This window comes from Macrotis lagotis, chromosome 2 (assembly GCF_037893015.1).
Source record: "Macrotis lagotis isolate mMagLag1 chromosome 2, bilby.v1.9.chrom.fasta, whole genome shotgun sequence".
NCBI classification, from domain to species: Eukaryota; Metazoa; Chordata; class Mammalia; order Peramelemorphia; family Peramelidae; genus Macrotis; species Macrotis lagotis.
The window spans coordinates 288,229,569-288,248,339 of record NC_133659.1 but is presented as its reverse complement, the minus strand read 5'-3'; the positions used below and the strand labels follow the sequence as shown (position 1 = coordinate 288,248,339).

The 18,771-nt window shown below is 43.9% G+C and overlaps 1 protein-coding gene across 1 annotated transcript in view; it reads left to right on the top strand.

Annotated features, from left to right (window-relative positions):
* Window positions 1-18,771, top strand: part of LRP1 (LDL receptor related protein 1) — a 113,342-nt gene that overhangs the window by 52,710 nt on the left and 41,861 nt on the right. The window contains exons 23-42 of the mRNA XM_074226327.1: window positions 616-861; window positions 1,121-1,318; window positions 1,905-2,109; window positions 2,505-2,669; window positions 3,270-3,514; window positions 3,897-4,028; window positions 4,762-4,989; window positions 5,181-5,355; window positions 5,579-5,673; window positions 6,404-6,553; window positions 6,788-6,928; window positions 7,196-7,330; window positions 8,734-8,865; window positions 9,078-9,212; window positions 9,833-9,962; window positions 10,287-10,413; window positions 11,427-11,578; window positions 11,669-11,793; window positions 12,327-12,704; window positions 13,480-13,669. Of these exons, the coding sequence (XP_074082428.1) occupies window positions 616-861; window positions 1,121-1,318; window positions 1,905-2,109; window positions 2,505-2,669; window positions 3,270-3,514; window positions 3,897-4,028; window positions 4,762-4,989; window positions 5,181-5,355; window positions 5,579-5,673; window positions 6,404-6,553; window positions 6,788-6,928; window positions 7,196-7,330; window positions 8,734-8,865; window positions 9,078-9,212; window positions 9,833-9,962; window positions 10,287-10,413; window positions 11,427-11,578; window positions 11,669-11,793; window positions 12,327-12,704; window positions 13,480-13,669 (3,484 nt within the window). The remainder of the gene's footprint in view (window positions 1-615; window positions 862-1,120; window positions 1,319-1,904; window positions 2,110-2,504; window positions 2,670-3,269; window positions 3,515-3,896; window positions 4,029-4,761; window positions 4,990-5,180; window positions 5,356-5,578; window positions 5,674-6,403; window positions 6,554-6,787; window positions 6,929-7,195; window positions 7,331-8,733; window positions 8,866-9,077; window positions 9,213-9,832; window positions 9,963-10,286; window positions 10,414-11,426; window positions 11,579-11,668; window positions 11,794-12,326; window positions 12,705-13,479; window positions 13,670-18,771) is intronic.

Below are 18,771 nucleotides of genomic sequence, written 5' to 3'. Positions count from 1 at the left end.
TGTAAGAGGAGGTCAGAGGTCAAGGTGAAGGTAAGGGAGAGAATGGGAAGGGGTCTAAAGATTGGAAATAGATTGGAAAAGGAAAAGCTTTGGGATGAAATCATACATATACACACATACAGCATATACTCCCCACCCATATACACACATACCCCATACACATGCTACACACACATCATACACACCCTCATACAATACATATAAATTCCTTATACACACAACACACATACTCCTCCCATACACACACCACAAACATGCACACACATCACTAAACATAAAACACACACACACACACACACACACACACACACACCATGCCCAAAGTCCACCAAGGTCCTATGAAGGAAAAGATTCCTTTCTTCCTATTTACAGTTCTAGACATAAGATAAGGACACAGATAGTGATATTAAGCAAAGCAATGTGTAGGAGCTCAAAAGGAAAAGCTAAGTTTCCCAGGGGGGGTAAATTGGTTGAGAAGCCCCATAGGGGTCATTTCTTTTCTCAAAGGTCCAGGGAAAGGCTTTTGGGAGCCCTTTTGGAGCTGGACCTTTGAGATTCCAGTTCCTCTCTGACCACCTTGTCCTGATTCTTCTCCTCCTGCTTCTTTACCTGCAGACCAGTGCTCCCTGAACAACGGTGGCTGCAGCCACAACTGCTCTGTGGTGCCTGGGGATGGCATCTTGTGCTCATGTCCTCTGGGTATGGAACTGGCACCCGATAACCACACCTGTCAGATCCAGAGCTACTGTGCCAAGCACCTCAAGTGCAGCCAGAAGTGTGAGCAGATCAAGTTCAGTGTCAAGTGTTCCTGTTACGAGGGCTGGATGCTGGAGCCAGATGGCGAGAGTTGCCAGAGCATGGGTATGAGCTGGGCATGGTCCTGTGGGCCTAGAAGGGGGAGAGGAGGGGTCCCTGGGGGAGCTGAGGGCTGACCCACACACACCATGACTGGAGGAGCCATACCTCAGGACCCCAATTTGCAAAGAGTGGGAGGCTAAGCATCAGAACCATTCTCGTTGGGGCTGGCAAACCCCAGGACCCCCATCCTGGGCTGTAGGGTGGAATAGAAAAACCAGGGGTGTCCAGGTCCCTTGTTGACCTTCCCCCCCTCCCTCCTCAGACCCTTTTAAGCCCTTCATCATCTTCTCCAATCGACATGAAATCCGTCGCATTGACCTTCACAAAGGGGACTACAGCGTTCTGGTGCCCGGCCTTCGGAACACCATTGCTCTAGATTTCCACCTCAGCCATAGTGCCCTCTACTGGACTGATGTGGTGGAGGACAAGATCTACCGGGGGAAGCTGCTGGACAATGGAGGTGCCTGGACAGGGAGAAAGAATGATGCATAATAACACAGGGAGGCGGAGAGGCCTGAATAAAGAGTGGCATGCAGAGAAAACCCATACCCTACTAGAGGCAGAGACAGACAGACAGGGGCCACTGGCTCCCTTTCCCTTCTTATCCCCCACCCTCCCAGCTAATCGAGTTAGACTGTTTTAAGTCCCGTCGGCTGACGCCCCGTAATTATCATCAGAAGAATTGCCAGCCTGATAATTAGCATAATGAGCAGTCTCTAGCTGGAATTGGAGCTGGGCTTATTGGAAAGGGTTTTTTTTGGGGGGGACACCCCTTTTCAGAAGTAAGAGGTGTATTAAATAGGGATAAAAGGGAGCTTGGGAGGTCATGAGCCCTGCTCACACTTGGGTTTGATTCCTGTTGGCAGGTGAGAGGGACAGTTGAGGGAATTGTAGGAATCTGGGGTCGGAGAGAAGGGGAAGGCAGGAGATTGGGAAAGTGAGGGAGGTGGTGAGACTCTTGGATTCCCTATGTTTCTTCCTCCCTCCTTCCCTCCCTCCCACCCAGCAGGCTCTAACCTCATTGCAAACCACCTCCCCCTCTTTAGCATTGACTAGCTTTGAGGTGGTGATTCAGTATGGACTGGCAACGCCCGAGGGCCTGGCTGTAGACTGGATTGCTGGCAACATATACTGGGTCGAAAGCAACCTGGACCAGATTGAAGTGGCCAAATTGGATGGGACAATGAGAACCACCCTCCTGGCTGGAGACATAGAACACCCCAGAGCTATAGCACTGGACCCCCGTGATGGGTGAGACTTCCCCTGGTTGTCCTCATTCAAGATGAGGAATTGGGTGGCTTATTGAATAGAGTTCTGGATTTGAAGTCAACAAGACTTGAGTTCAATCCTTACCTTATACACTTATAAGCTGTGTGACCCTGATAAAGTTATATCTGCCTCAGTTTCCTCATTTGCAAAATCAGAGTAATAAGAGCCCCTGACTCCATGGTAGTTGGGGGATGAAAACAAACAAATATGAAACTTTGTATATCTTAAAGCATTATTAAATGGATATTATTAATATTATGAAACAATAACACCTTTCCTCTCCCTCCTCTCAGGATTCTATTTTAGGCAGGCTGGGAAGTTTCCTCTCATGGTCTTCTCCCTTCATTCTTGCTTTTATCCTCTCACTCCTATCTCAGGATCCTATTCTGGACAGATTGGGATGCCAGCCTTCCCCGAATCGAGGCAGCCTCTATGAGTGGAGCTGGCCGACGTACCATCCATCGGGAAACTGGTTCTGGAGGCTGGCCCAATGGGCTCACTGTGGACTACTTGGAGAAACGTATTCTCTGGATTGATGCTCGGTCAGCCTCCTTCTCTTTCCTTAGACCTCATTCTCTTGACTATCCTGGATCCCCTTCAACCACTGAAAGGCAACTTCTGAACCCCAAATCAGAGTTTTCTCTCTTGGCTCCCCCACTCTTCTCTGATATCTACTTTCCCCAGGGGCAGACACTCAGTAAGGTCAGGAATGTGCCTTCCAAAGTCAGCAGGGGCTCTCAGGAATATTGAAGAAGTATACTAAGAGAGAGAAATATTTTAGGATAGGAAATGAGGGAAGTAGGGTTAAGGAGCTAAGGACCAGAAGGTAGATATCATTAGAAAGTTGGAGAAGGATCGAGGATAAAATCTGATTAGAGAGTGGGGGGGTGGCTCAGGGAATCTAGGGACTCAAGGGGGAGGAGAGCTAAAGACCAAGAAGGTAGGTAAGAGGAGGTATGGACTGGAGGAGTGGGTTCTCATATCAGGTTTGGGGGTGGGACAGAATCACTGGTGAATTTGAGGCTCTTAAGGATTAGGAGCACTAGAGATAGAAAGAAACCCTGTCAGAGGGTAGGATGAAGGAAAAGAAAGTCTAAGAATGAGTGAATCCTGGTAGCCCCCTCACTCTATCATATCCTTAGGTCTGATGCCATCTACTCTGCCCACTACGATGGCTCCGGCCACATGGAGGTGCTTCGGGGGCACGAGTTCCTGTCACACCCATTTGCAGTGACACTATATGGAGGAGAGGTGTACTGGACAGATTGGCGAACAAATACTCTGGCTAAAGCCAACAAGTGGACTGGCCACAATGTTACCGTTGTCCAGCGGACCAATACACAACCCTTTGATCTACAAGTGTATCATCCCTCCAGGCAACCTATGGGTAAGGGAATATTGGAGAAGGAAAGGCTGATAAACGGGGAAAACATTATTCTGTTCTTGGATAAGAGGGAGGCCTGAATGGGGAGCAGAGATAGATGTATAATTCTTCTTTATGTCCCTCAGGTAAGTAGGGAAAAGTACACCTTTTTTGCTCAACCTCCCTCCAACTTGGGAGGATAACATTCCAGTGAAATGGAATATGGGAGGGGATTCGAGCCTGGTACTGGTGATGGAAGGGAATTTCTGGAGTGGGGGGATAGTTGGACCAGAAATATGGAGGGGGGGGGAGAACAAGGTAGGAACAAGCTAGGTAAAGAAGGAAGGAGAATGACACACCAGGTCTCCAGGAACAGAATCAAAGCTCTCTTCTCTCTGACCTCCAGCTCCTAATCCCTGTGAGGCCAATGGAGGTCGGGGTCCTTGTTCTCATCTGTGCCTCATCAACTACAACCGAACTGTCTCCTGTGCCTGCCCTCACCTCATGAAGCTGAACAAAGACAACAAAACATGCTATGGTATGGAAGGGTAGGGTCTTCAGGGAGCAGGGGGGCAGGACTCGGACACTGGTCCATAACTGTGGAAGGCTGAGGAGGAGAATTATTCATTCAACACACATTTCTTAAGTACCTATTCTGTGTAAGTCAATGGGAATGTTTATTTTTTTTTCTTTGTACTTTATCTAGTACAGTACTTGGAACACTTTATAAATGCTAGCTGACTGACTGATCCCAAAAAATGGTTCAAGAAATTTACAATCTAATGAAGGGAAGGTAGAGTTGTGCGAATAGCTGTGGTGCAAGGGAGAGTGGAATAGTGCCAATGAGAAGTCCAGTACAAACTACTAAGGGAAATTTAGAGTCAAATCTTTTTTTCCCTGAGTCCAGATAAACGACAATCAGGGAAAGTTTCTCGTTGAAAATAGCACCCAAGGGGCGGCTAGGTGGCGCAGTGGATAGAGCACTGGCCTTGGAGTCAGGAGTACCTGAGTTCAAATCCAACCTCAGACACTTAATAATTACCTAGCCATGTGGCCTTGGGCAAGTCACTTAACCCCCTTGCCTTGCAAAAACTTAAAAAAAAAAAAAAGAAAGAAAGTAGCACCTGAGTTGGGTCTTTAGGAATGAAAGAACTAATAAGAAGAATCAGAGGGCCCCCTTCAGAGAACAAGTGGATCCTTGTGCAGACAATGAGAATTTGGAGACAAAGGGCTGCCTCTGATATCCCATTCTGTGACATCATCACCTACAGAGTTTAAGAAGTTTTTGCTGTACGCTCGTCAGATGGAGATCCGGGGTGTGGACCTAGATGCCCCCTACTACAACTACATTATCTCATTCACTGTCCCTGACATTGACAATGTCACAGTCCTCGATTATGATGCTCGAGAGCAGCGTGTCTACTGGTCAGATGTTCGAACTCAGGCCATTAAACGTGCCTTCATTAATGGCACTGGCGTTGAGACAGTCGTTTCTGCAGGTATCCCTTCAACCTCAACTCCTCTTCCAATCTATCCAATCTACTAAGACTTCTCCTTCAATATCTCTCATCCCTGAGCCCATTTAACTCCAACTCCCGATGTTCCTCACATAAATAGCAGACTCCCATTCCCTTATTCCCTCCCAGCCCTTCCTTGCTCTTATATAACATCCTTTTCCATGGTTCCCCAGACCTTCCAAATGCTCATGGGCTGGCTGTGGACTGGGTGTCACGAAATCTGTTCTGGACAAGCTATGACACCAACAAGAAGCAGATTAATGTGGCCCGCTTAGATGGCTCCTTCAAGAATGCAGTGGTCCAGGGACTGGAGCAGCCACATGGACTTGTTGTCCACCCCCTGCATGGGTCAGTCAAGGGAAATAATCTACCTTCAGAGTCATGTGGGAGACAAAGAAAGACTTCACTTGGGAACCCCTTCTTACTGGATGGGTGATGATTATTCAGGGATGTTGGGCAAAAAGATTCCATGACTTTGAAGGTGGAAAATCCATAAAAAATGCTGGGGAAGGATCAAGGAACTTGAAATATAAGACCTTTGCCTTTCATCTCATGCTTTTCCCCACTCTAGGAAGTTGTACTGGACAGATGGTGATAACATCAGCATGGCCAGCCTGGATGGCAGTAACCGCAGCCTCCTCTTCACTGGCCAGAAAGGCCCTGTGGGTATGAGCCTTGCCCTTCGGTCCCAAATCCAAACACCCAAACTCAGTAGAGCCCTTCCCTCTAGTATTTAACAATATAGTGGAAAGAGCTTGAGATTTAGAGTCACAAGATATAGACTTAAATCTAGGTTCTATCACCTACTTGCTAGTTGACCTTAAATCAATCTCTTTGCCTCTTTGGCCTCTTTTTTCCTCATCTGTTTAATGAGGACTTTGGACCAGATAATTTCTAATATTCTTTCCGACTCTAAAGTATATGTAAAGGAATTTCTAAACCCCAAAGCTTTACATGAATATTATTTTTTGCCACCCTTTCTCCCATTCCCCACAAAATTCAAAGAGGCAGTTTGGTACCATGGAGAGAGCCCTGGCTCTGAAGCCAGAGACCTGCATTCAGATCTCACCTTTCTTTACCATTTGTGTGACCTTGGGCAAGTTACTTTCTAATCTCAGTTTCCCCATTTGTAAAATGAGAGGGTTGGATTACATGGTCTCTGAGAGTCCTTCTGGATTTAGAACTATCAACCTATGATCCATATAGCTCCCCATTCCCCCAAAACTTTCTTCCCCAACCCACAAATGCCTGCAAGAGAGCACTTTCATACTCCGTGGTGGAAGAATCATGTCTCAGTGACAAGAGACAAAGTGAAGGAGAATCCCAGGTTCACCACTGGGTCAAGTGGGAAGTGACATGTCCCTCCTCCCTTTTTCCCTTCAATTTCCCCTTCCAGGCTTAGCTATTGATTTTCCTGAGAGCAAATTGTATTGGATCAGCTCTGGAAACCACACCATCAACCGCTGCAACCTAGATGGCAGTGACCTGGAGGTCATTGAGACCATGAGGAGCCAGCTGGGCAAAGCCACTGCACTAGCCATCATGGGTGAGGCTTGGGGGAACTGACAAAGGAACAGGGTTCCTGATGGGGCAAGGCATGTGCTACTTTTGGAAGTGTATGTGTGTGTGTGTGGATAGAAAGGGGATGGGCAACAAAGGGAGAAGGGAATGGTGTGGGTTAAGGATGTTGGTCAATGATAAATAAAGTTATCTATGTCTTTCCACCTGAGACATGTTTCTTAAATATCTTCTCAATACTCTTACTCCTTCTCCAAAACAGGAGACAAGCTGTGGTGGGCAGACCAGGTCTCAGAGAAGATGGGGACATGCAACAAGGCAGATGGCTCAGGGGCTGTGGTCCTGAGAAATAGCACAACCTTGGTTATGCACATGAAGGTGTATGATGAGAGCATCCAGCTTGGTGAGGGTCAAAGGCAAAAGGAGAATGGGAACTAAGAGTTGTTGGGGATGTTGAGAAAGTGGTAGAATAGGAGAGTATCAGCAGAGGTTGAGGGGAGGGTAAGAGGAATGAGGAGGTAGGCTGAAAAGATGAAAATATTTCCAAATACCAACTGCCTCTGACCAGGGCCAGCCCAGAAGCTGGGTCACTGGCAGTCATCCAAATTGGATTCTGGTGTCCAGAGTGGGGCTCCTTGATCACATATACCCCCCTTCTCAATCTATGCAGACCTCCAAGGAACTAACCCCTGCAGTGTGAACAATGGTGACTGCTCCCAGCTCTGCCTTCCCACCTCTGAGACTACACGTTCCTGCATGTGCACAGCCGGGTATAGCCTCCGAAGTGGTCAGCAGGCCTGTGAGGGTCAGTGGCACCCTCCCTTTCACCCACTCCACACCCACCCTTCATCTCTCCTCCCCTTCCCTTTTTACCTAGAGGACTACATCAGTTGGTCGGTTGGTATACCCAGCAATGGACTTTATGGACCAGCTGGGATGGCAGAATGAACATACTTGAAACATTTAATAATAAATTCTAAACTAGGTGCTATGACCAAACTCAAAAAAATATGGGCTAGAGTGGGAAGAGGCAGACTTGTGTTGGAGGAGCTAGAAAAGTAGAACGAAGGAAGAGATTGCAAGGTCCCTGGAGACAAAATCACATAGGTCAGAATGAGTTTGACATTGAGGAGGAATCACATGAGTGTAGACCTTCCTGGTGGAGCCGAGGATGAGTTGAGGTTGGGAAGAAATTGAGGGGGTAGGTTTAGGCAGACCAGGTTATAGATTCCAAAGACAGTGGGGAACCATTATAATTCAACCCCCACATGTTTCTTAAATGTCTACTGTGTACAAAGCACAGTACTTGAAGAGGAAAGGGGAAAAGCACATGAGAGAAATATTTTAGGAAGATAAATCTGGCACTGGAAGATGAAATAGGCTCCAGTATGTCAGGACCAGAGGCAGCTATTGTAGTTATCCAGGTGTTGGGTTCTGAGGGATTGGGCTCAAGCAAATAGTGGGGGATATAGAAAAAAGGGTGCATCTGACTAATCTTTATAAGGAAATAATAAGAGGGAAAAAAACAATTCAGATAACTGCAAAGTCTCCAGCCTGAGAGAGACAGGAAGAACAGTAATGGTACTGCCAGAAATGAGAAGGTTTAGAAGAGGATCTTTTTCAGAAGGAAAAGTGGTGATCATGGGTACAAGGTTGTTTGAGAGGACCCCCATTTACCCTCTTCCCAGAGTCCCCTTCTGATGGGTTTTGGACCATAGGGTGGTCTGTGATCCATCTACATAGACCATGTGGACTAATGAATAAAGTGAGGAGGGAAGAGGAGATTATTATTGGTGAAATTTCATTTTTGCTGCCCTCCTCTGGTGGCCAGAAGAACCTTAGACAGTTTCCTGGAGACCTGCCATGCATGCACCTTCCCTAGTCATGAACTGCTATTTATTCTCTGCCCTTCAGTTTTCTCCCTCTGAACAAGGAATGGTAAATTGGAAAGTACATTGACTTTGAAGTCAATGAACCTGGGTTCAAATTCTGTCTCTGATGTGTGACCTTAAGAAAGTCATTGAACCCCAATGGGCCTCAATTCTTTTAACAGTAAATTAAAGTAATTGCCCTAGATGGCCTTTGATGTCCTTTTCTGCTCTATGGCTATGATTCTATGGATCTTCCTCAGAGGAAGGGCTAAGACTCTTTGCTGGACATGGATGGGGAAGTCCTGGAAGTAATGTCTGATTGGAGCATGTTCCTTAGGTGTGGGTTCCTTCCTCCTGTATTCTGTGCATGAGGGAATCCGAGGAATACCACTGGACCCCAATGACAAGTCAGATGCATTGGTCCCTGTGTCTGGAACCTCTCTTGCTGTGGGCATTGACTTCCATGCTGGTGAGTAATTTGTTTGAAGAGGGAGAAAGTTTAGTGGCACTGGGAGGGGAAAGGGGGCATGACTGGAGGACATTTGGAGAGAGCAGAGAGAGAAGGGGCCCTTGCCACATGGTCCATCCCCAACAGTTCCCCAATTTCCCCTGAGATCCCCTAGTATAACTTCCCACGATAATTCTTATCCTCTCATATACCCCTTTTTACTCCTTCCCCAGATAATGACACAATCTACTGGGTTGACATGGGTCTCAGCACCATTAGCCGAGCCAAGAGGGACCAGACCTGGCGGGAGGATGTAGTCACCAATGGGATAGGTCGTGTAGAAGGCATTGCTGTGGACTGGATTGCAGGTGAGTGGAGGAGGTATCATGAGATTGCTGGTTGAGGAAAAGGACTGAGAACCAGATTTGAGGGAGGGGAACTCTGGGGCAAGAGGGATAGGAAAAAAAGGGAACAAATGTTTTCCCTTGCAGAGGCTAAGGTCTACCGATGTGGAATGGTGCATAAAATGTAAGACTTTGAGGATGTGTTGTTCAGTTCTGCTGATTTTTTTTTTGTCTTTTAAAAATTGTGTCAAAAAGCAGAAGTAGACAAATGAGATCCTGTGTGTCAAATCAGAATGGTCTTTTTTTTTTTTTGTATGACCCATATAAACCATACAATGATTTTCTAGTTCCTGAGTTATACAAAAACAGGCATGGCAAGATTCGATCTTTGGGTCATAGTTTGTTAATACCTATATAAGGGATGTTGGTCTCTCTGGGGAGATAAAGATATAGAGGAAAATATGGGTAATATAAAAACAAAAGATTTAAAAATCTGTTAAAAAACCAAAAAAAAAAAGGGAACAAAAGGATGATACTGGGAATTCATGAAGCCTTGGCAGGGTTGGGGGAAAGATAGGGGCCTGAACCCTTGCCCACTGCCTCTTCCCACCCTTTCTGCTCTTGACGGATACCTTCTTTCCCAGGCAACATCTACTGGACTGACCAAGGATTTGATGTGATTGAGGTTGCCAGACTCAATGGCTCATTTCGTTATGTGGTCATTTCCCAGGGCCTAGACAAACCACGGGCCATCACTGTCCACCCAGAGAAGGGGTAAGAAGAGGAAATGTTTGACCACTCTGGTTCTCTTGCCTTACCTGGATGCTCTATAGATTGTCCAACTCATTTTCTAGGGAGTGCCTTAGTGTTGATTGCTCCTATTCTTGTCCCTATTCTCAGATCTTTGGAGGGTAGGGAAGTCCTCTCTTTGATCTAACTCTCATTTTTCTCCCCCTACCAACAGACTTTCCCCAAACCCTGCCAAAAAACCCCCAAAACCCAATTCTGCTTTCTACATGGATAAGGAATTGTGGGTCCAATTCCTGGATAAATCCCCTCATGTCTTAGGGCTTTGATACATTCATGCCTACCCCATAGGTATCTGTTCTGGACTGAATGGGGCCAGTACCCAAGAATTGAGAGATCACGGCTGGATGGCACAGAGAGAGTGGTCTTGGTCAATGTGAGCATCAGCTGGCCCAATGGCATCTCTGTTGACTATGAGGTGAGAATAACTTGGACAATAGGAAATGGCCAATAGGACTGGTTCATAAATGCTTTATGTTTAGCTGAAGGGGATACATACACCCCGTCCCTCTCGGCCCACCCCTTTCTACCTCCCTAATTATATACCCTTATACAGAAGTCAGAGATATTTTTTTTTAGCTTTTGCAAGGCAATGGGGTTAAGTGACTTGCCTAAGGTCACACAGCTAAGTAATTAAGTGTCTGAAGCCATATTTGAACTCAGGTCCTCTTGACTCCAGGGCCAGTGCTCTATCCACTGCGCCACCTAGCTGCCTCCATTCATGTTCTAGAGAATGAGAGTAAAGAAAAAATCCCAGAACTGTGGTGTAGTGGAAATAGCATAAGATTTGAAGTTGAGAGATACTTGGTTTTGCATGTTGCCTCTGACACACTCTAGTTATGTGAATATGAGCAACTCTTTGAGTTCAAGTTCCTCACCTGTAAAATAGGGAAAGTAATACCACCCAGATTGTTCTAAGATAATAAAAGTAAAGGGATAGATAAACCTTAGAGAAAACCTTAAATGATAAATTTTATGTGTCAACTATTATCTATTCTGTATTTAGGGGGAAAGGGTGAATAGATTATTAGGAGGATACATGAAAGAGCTAGAAAATTAAGAGGTCCTGGGAAATGACTGAGTAGAACACAAGAGATCATTTCACTTTTTACATTCATATCCTCAACAACTAGTTGAGTGTCTAGAATTTTTAAAAATGATAAAATACCTATTAATTGATTATTGATTAACTGAGAAGAGGATAACTAATATAGTCCATAGAGATGACCAAATTAGAGAGAGAGGGACAGACTCAAGGACCAGTATCCTTTTGAGATGGATCTCTCTCTCACACACACAAACACACACACACACACACACACACACACACACACACACACACACGCATGCATACATGCTTTCAGTATGAAAGGACTTGAAAGGAACTGGTGGTACAGTCCATAAGTATGAGGTATTTTCCTTAACCTCCAGGATGGGAAGTTATACTGGTGTGATGCTCGGACGGACAAGATTGAGCGAATCGATCTGGAGACAGGTGAAAACCGGGAGGTGGTTCTGTCCAGTAATAACATGGACATGTTTTCTGTGTCTGTGTTTGAGGATTTCATCTACTGGAGTGACAGGTAAGACAATTCCTACTTGTGTTCTGTTTCCTTTATGCTCCTACTAGTGTGTGTATATATATATATATATATATCCCTTCTTCTTCTCAGGACCCATGCCAATGGCTCCATCAAGCGAGGGAGCAAGGACAATGCCACAGACTCAGTTCCACTTCGGACAGGGATTGGAGTCCAGCTCAAGGACATTAAAGTCTTCAACAGAGACCGACAGAAAGGTAGGAAGGGGCTGGAAGACCAAGGCCCTGAGAAGAGGAGGCTGACTATGTCCAGAGCGGGGGCAATCTGCCGTTCTGCATCCCTTTACAGGCCAAAGCAAAAAAAGGGAAGAGATGAGACTGGGGGAGGGGAGAGGATTCTAATTTGGGAGGTACTTACCAATTATCAAAAAGATTAAAGGAGAAAATTAAAAGAAGTTAATACATTTCTTGAAAGTGATGGAGAGCCCCTTTCTGTGGTCAGATTCCTCAGAAGTCAGGGGATTTCTGTACTAGGTTTGCAAGATCAGAGGATGAGCTTGGCTTTTGATAACCAGTAGCAGATATAATTGTTGGCTGGGGCAAGGGGTTGCTAGGCCACAAGTATGGTATTGATCCCCTGGGATGTAGGGTGGTGGAGGCAATGGAAGGGATACTACTGAGAAACCTAAGCAACTCAGGAAATTCTCACTGAGGGTGGTGTTACAGAGCCATAAGGGACTTTAACCCTGAGGGCTACCGAAGAGTGATGACCTCCCTTGATCTCCTTCTAGGCACCAATGTGTGTGCAATGGGCAATGGTGGGTGCCAGCAACTCTGCTTGTACAGAGGCGGTGGGCGTCGGGCCTGTGCCTGTGCCCATGGGATGCTGGCAGAGGACGGAGCTTCCTGTCGTGAGTATGCAGGCTACCTGCTCTACTCAGAGCGCACTATCCTCAAAAGTGTCCATTTGTCTGATGAGCGTAACCTCAATGCCCCTGTGCAACCCTTTGAGGATCCTGAGCATATGAAGAATGTGATTGCCCTAGCTTTTGACTACCGAGCAGCGGGCTCCCCAGGCACTGCCAACCGCATCTTCTTCAGTGACATTCACTTTGGGAACATTCAACAGATCAATGATGATGGAACTGGAAGGATCACCATTGTGGAGAGTAAGGGTCAGAAATGCCCATGGGAGGGGGAGGGATCCCTCTCATACTAAGATTTTGGGGCACCCCTGACTAATGAACCCCTGCTACATTGATGGAGTACAGAGTGGCTCAAGACCAAGAGATGATTCTTGGTGGGATAATTGCTTTATGGAAGGATTTAACCCAAAATTCCTTGAAACAGCAAATTTCTTCAGTTCATCTAAAGCAAGACTCATTTGACAGAAATTTGTTTTATATTCAAATTTTCCAGAAACACAGTTCAGGAATTCTCTAAGCAGAATTTTCTTCTCTCCCCCACTTCCACCTCACTATTCCATATAACAAGGTCCACTTATATTAAAATGGGGGCATTTCTCCTCCATAAAATGGAGGTTAGGCAGAAATAAGGAATGGGAGAGTCATAGGACAACACAAGAAGACATCACAACCTTGAAGGATCCCCAGCTCTGCCTGCATTGCTTCCCTGGCTCCCCATCCCATGCCATACTTGAAGTGACCTAGTTGTTACAGATGAATAAGGGTGTTCCTAGCTCTCCATCTCATGCCAGGCTTTAGTAGGCTTAGTTGTTTCAGATAAATAAGAATGTTCTTAGCTCCTCATCCAAAGCCAGGCTCTAAGTGGTCTAATTGTTATGGATGAATAAGGGTACTTTGAATAAGCCAACCTCTTCTCCCATGGTCCCCACTGAACACCCCCTAAGATGTCTTACTCTTGCTGTCCATCTTCTTCCCTATGCCACACTGACCTTCACATCTTCCCACTCACTTCCTCCAGATGTGGGGTCAGTGGAGGGTCTGGCCTACCATCGAGGCTGGGACACCTTATACTGGACAAGCTATACCACATCCACCATCACTCGCCATACGGTGGATCAGAGCCGGCCAGGAGCCTTTGAACGGGAAACGGTCATCACCATGTCCGGCGACGATCATCCCAGAGCCTTTGTGCTGGATGAGTGCCAGAAGTGAGTTGGGAGAAGAGGGGGAGCCCTGGAGGATGGGGGGCAGGTTGCTGTTCTAGGGAGACATCTGGGACTAACCCTTCCTCTACCATTTACTAAGAAGTCAGTTAGCTTTACTGGACCTTAGTTCAGCTGTGGACTGAGGTGATTACTTGAAAACTCATAACTCTATGATTGTTTTCACAATCTTAGGCTATAGAGTTCCCCCAATTCAATCAGGTCGTGCACTGGCTAGAACACCGATCCTGGAGCTAGGAAGACCTGAGTTCAAATTCATGCTTAGACATTATTAACTGAGTGAACCTGGACAAATCACTTAAACCTCAGTCTGCCTCAGGTTCCTCAAGTATAAAATGGAAATGATAAAAATAGCACCTACCTAGCAATTCAGGATTGTTGTGAGGATGACATTTCATCTGGCAGAAGAATGCCAGATATCTGTGAAATGCTTAACCCAGAGGCTGGTACATAGTAGGAACTTCATATCATGAGCTTCCTCCTCCTGTATTAGCAAGATACTCTGCTAGGATGGAGGATACTAAAAAATCTGAGGCAAAGTACCTGCCCTGAAGATTTGTATTCTCTATATGTGGAGATAAGACATTCATGAAAAGCAATGTGACATAATATGTATATATGGAGAACAAGTCTTGGGGTTGGAAAGACCAGAGTTTAAACTTTACCTGTCAAACACTCAGCTGTATGACCTTGGGCATTTAACCATTCAGTTATCTGCTTCTGTGATGGGAACATCCAGATTACACTACACCATTGAAATCCTAGATTGATAACAGTGGCTAGTATCTAGGCTACATGGACAGAAAAACCTGCCCTAAAGTCAGGAGAGCCTGAGTTCAAATCCAGCCTCAGACACTTACTAGTTGTGTGACCCTGGGCAAGTCACTTAACCCTATTTGCCTCATTCTCCGCATCTATAAAATGATCTACAGAAGGAAATAGCAAACCATTCCAGTATCTCTGACTAGAAAACCCCAGATGGGGTTTTCAGACACCACTGAAACTATTCAACAACAGCAGTAAAAGATTTATCGAGGACTGTAAGTGCTTGCAAAGCACTTTATATTCATAATTTCATTTGATATAGTAAGGGACTATTATTATCATCCTCACTTTACAGATAAGGAAACAAATCAAGTGAGGGTAGGTGTCCCACAGCTAGTATCTGAAGCAGGATTCAAACTCAGGATTTCTTGACCTAATATTCTCTCCCCTTCATCACCTAGCTGCCCTGAATATAATGCAGAAATATACTGGTACCACAGTAATGATCACTTGAAAGCTAACATGGTGGAATTTGAGACAGAGTTGAAGAATAGAAGAAAGTTTTCTAGGGAGAAGAATGCCATGAAAAGCCCATTTTACAAATGGGGGGGTAAGATAGCAGAGGAAAGGGTTCATTTAGAAAAATGTCAGGAATTAAAACCTGAGATATAGGTTAGAGTTGGATTTAGGAGCACTTCAAATACCAGTCTAAGAATCTCTGTCTTTTATTCATTCTGTAGACAATGAATAACCATTGACAGGTTTTTAGCCCAGGAATGACATGATCAAAGTGGTGGTCTAGAAAATATAATCCCTTAGAGATGAGCAAAACAGATTGAGAGGAAAAGAGGCTGTGGGTGGGGAGACCAATGATGAGGCCACTATATAATAGGCTAGTCATGAGGTGATAAGGATCTGAATTTGAGTAGTGGCAGCTAGAATGGAAAGGAAGGCATGAATTTGAAAGGCATTGCAAAGGAAGAATTGACAGGACTTGGTGACTGATTAGATAATGGCAGAATCAAAGATGGCCCCCAGACGTTCAAGCCTGGGCGACAGGGGAAAATGATGACAGAATGATTGGCAGAAATAAGAAAATCAGGAGAGGGAAGCAGGCTTGGGGGCATGATCAGTTTTAGTTGGGCTGAGTTTGAGGAAGTAGGCAGCAGACAATTGGAAATGCAAGACTGAAGGTTGAGTGAGCCGTCAGATAAAAATATAGTATATGGTTCCATTATTAAAGACAGAGTTTCCAGAGGCCTACTAACCTCTGCCTGGCAAAACTTCATTTGAAGTACTATATAAAATTCTGAGAACCAAGTTTTATTTTGATTGATTTTTAAGTTTTCTATTTAAATAGTAAATATAATTATTGGATAAAGAGATAGAAAGAATTCTTAATAAAACTTTTGGAATATAATAGTCCTTAATAAATGCTATTTTGTTATATTATTTTATGCTCCATCTAGATGGAGCTGCAGTCCTTGGCCTGGAGTCAGGAAAATCTGAGTGCCGATACAATCTCAGATGCTTGACCCTTGACAAGTCACTTAACCTTATTTGCCTCGGTTTCTTCATCTACTCCAGCATTTTTGCCAAGAGAATTGCAAATGGGTCACAAAGGCAAACACAACTGAAAACAACTGAACAATAACAAAAATGCTAGTTGACGAGTTGATGTCCCCTCTCCCTACCACTATCACCTCTCATTGAATCCTCTCTTATAACTTAGTAAAACAAATAAAACTGACTGACTATATGCTCTCATCTGACAGCATATGGCACATTCTGAACTCATAATCCCCTGCCTCTCTAGAGAGAAGAAACAAGTGCATTTGATCATCATTTCTCCAGTTCCACAATTGTCTATTGCAATTAATCTCAGCTTAGTTGCCTCTTAAAATTGCTTCTGTTTATTCTGTTGTAGTTACTACATATATTGTCCTCTTGGTTCTGTTCTGCAGCCATTCATGCGAGTCCTCCCATGTTTTATGAATTCTTTCAATCTCTCAATTTTTTATGGCATGATGATATTCCATTACATTAATATGGCAAAGTTTGTTCAGCCATCCCAACTCAGTGAATAGCTGCTCTGTTTCTAATTTATTTCTACCTCAAAGCAGCCTCTTATGAATATTTTGGTATACGTATGATCCTTTCAATCTTTGATCCCCTTCTGATATACGTTTTAGGAAAGATATCGATAAACTGACCTCCACAAATTGCTATTCCAGTGTCTCAGTATGTTACGTATTCTTGAAGGTTATACCAACAAAGTATGAGCTCTGGTAGGTCCTTCCATGTTGGAAGGACTTCAAATGCAATCTCAGCAACAGACTGCTTTTTGAGGACCAAGGAAAGTTTCAGCATCAAGGAATATCATTTGGTGACAGTATATTTTGTCATCATCTGGTGATGAATTCTTTTGTCATGGAAATATGTGGAACAAAGAAAAGTACAAAATGGACCCCAGTGCCATATTCCCCCCCTTCTACTTTCAGTAATGATGATGGCAGAATGGGAGGAAAGCGGAAAGAGAACAATAAGAATCACATTATTTTTTAGGCAACTTAGGAACATTAAAATGTAGCTGTTGTTACTGTAGATGTGACATCCTTCTCTGATGACTAACAAATGGATGTACTACTGGAGGAAGTGAATCATATCAATTGTGACATTCTTGCTATATATAAAACCAGAGAACAAAAGGAAATTGCATTGCAACACAATGATGGCTCATAAGTTCTCCTAGGAAAGGCAAATAAGGGAAGTGGCAGAATTTTGTGTGTCCAAAAAGCAACAAAGAGCATCATTTGATGACAGAACATTTGTTTAGCTCATAATGCAAGAGATGTGATGAGATTGCAAAAGGCTACCAGGAAAATAATTGCAGTTTATCTCTTGCAGATGATAAGGAGGTAGAAAAATTTTGCACAGTTGTTAAGACCCTCCAAAATTAAGCCAATAAATACTTTAATTAGTGACTTCAATGCAAAGGTGAACATTGGGGAAGGCAGTAAAAAATCTTGGAGAATGTTGTACAGCTATGAGAAACAAGAGAAACCAAGGGCTTGTTGGCTATACTTGGCTATATGTATTGTGAATATTTTCTTCAGGAAGAGAGTCAAGAGGGTTCTTGACATTATGAGCTCCAAATAATTTCATCCCCAAAAAAATGAAAATTGATTATATGTTAAAACTCAGGAAATGGCTGATTACTGTTTTGGGAATCATTTCTGAATACAGTCATACCACCAACTTGTTGATTGCACAAAGTCAAATTAGAAGAAAGAATACCAAATTAGAAGAAAAAAATTTAAAATGAGATTTATGATACACCATTAAGGCAAATACAACCTAACTTATTTAAACTAATTAATGCCAAAATAAGAATGGGTTGTGGATAAATTATCAGACATTGACATGAGCTACCACAATTTTCTGAGATAGTTTAACAGATATAATCTATATTCACCACAACAAGGTGAACAAAAGAGTTTAGAAACCACTTCAATAAACAAATATTTGATCTCCTTGCCAAATGAAAAGAGAAGTCAGCCAAAAGCAAGTTTGTTTTAGGACATAAACTTGTACAGAGTAAGATAGAAAACGATCCATGAGCATTATTGTCTCATAAAACTGAACAGAAGGAAAAAGAAGTTTACCAAAAGATTGGCAAGAGATCAACTAATCCAAAACATCCTAGGGGCATTTAAGGATGAAACTGGAAGGACAATGAACAAATTCCTTTCTCTTTCAGTGAGAGTAGAAACATCACATTTGAATTCATAGTCCCCAATAATTTGCTTGAAGAAGTAGTAATACAGTAAAGAAAAAAAATATGAGATTAAGCTGAATTAGACCAGAGATACACAGTAGGTCTGGGCTGAAAATGATATAGTTGAAAACAAACATTCCATTGAGGAACCAAATCTCAAGCTATCTGAGAGAAAAATGATACCAGAAACTTAGGGAAAAATCTCAACTTTGGGGGAAGTTAGGCAGCACAGTGGATAGAGCATAGGCCCTGGAGTCAGGAGTACCTAAGTTCAAATCCAGCCTCAGACACTTAATAATTACCTAGCTGTGTGGCCTTAGGCAAGCCATTTAACCCCATATGCCTTGCAAAATCCTAAAAAAAAAACAAAAAAAAAAAAAAAACAACTCAGCTTTGTTATCACAAAAGAAGTTAACTGAAAAAACATGAGTAACCACCCATGTACCTTCTTTCCCATAGCTAAACATTTTTATGAGAGTAATCTGCACAGGCATAAAGGACCTTGTTGATAAAGGTATGAGAAAGAAACAGGCAATCTTACCCA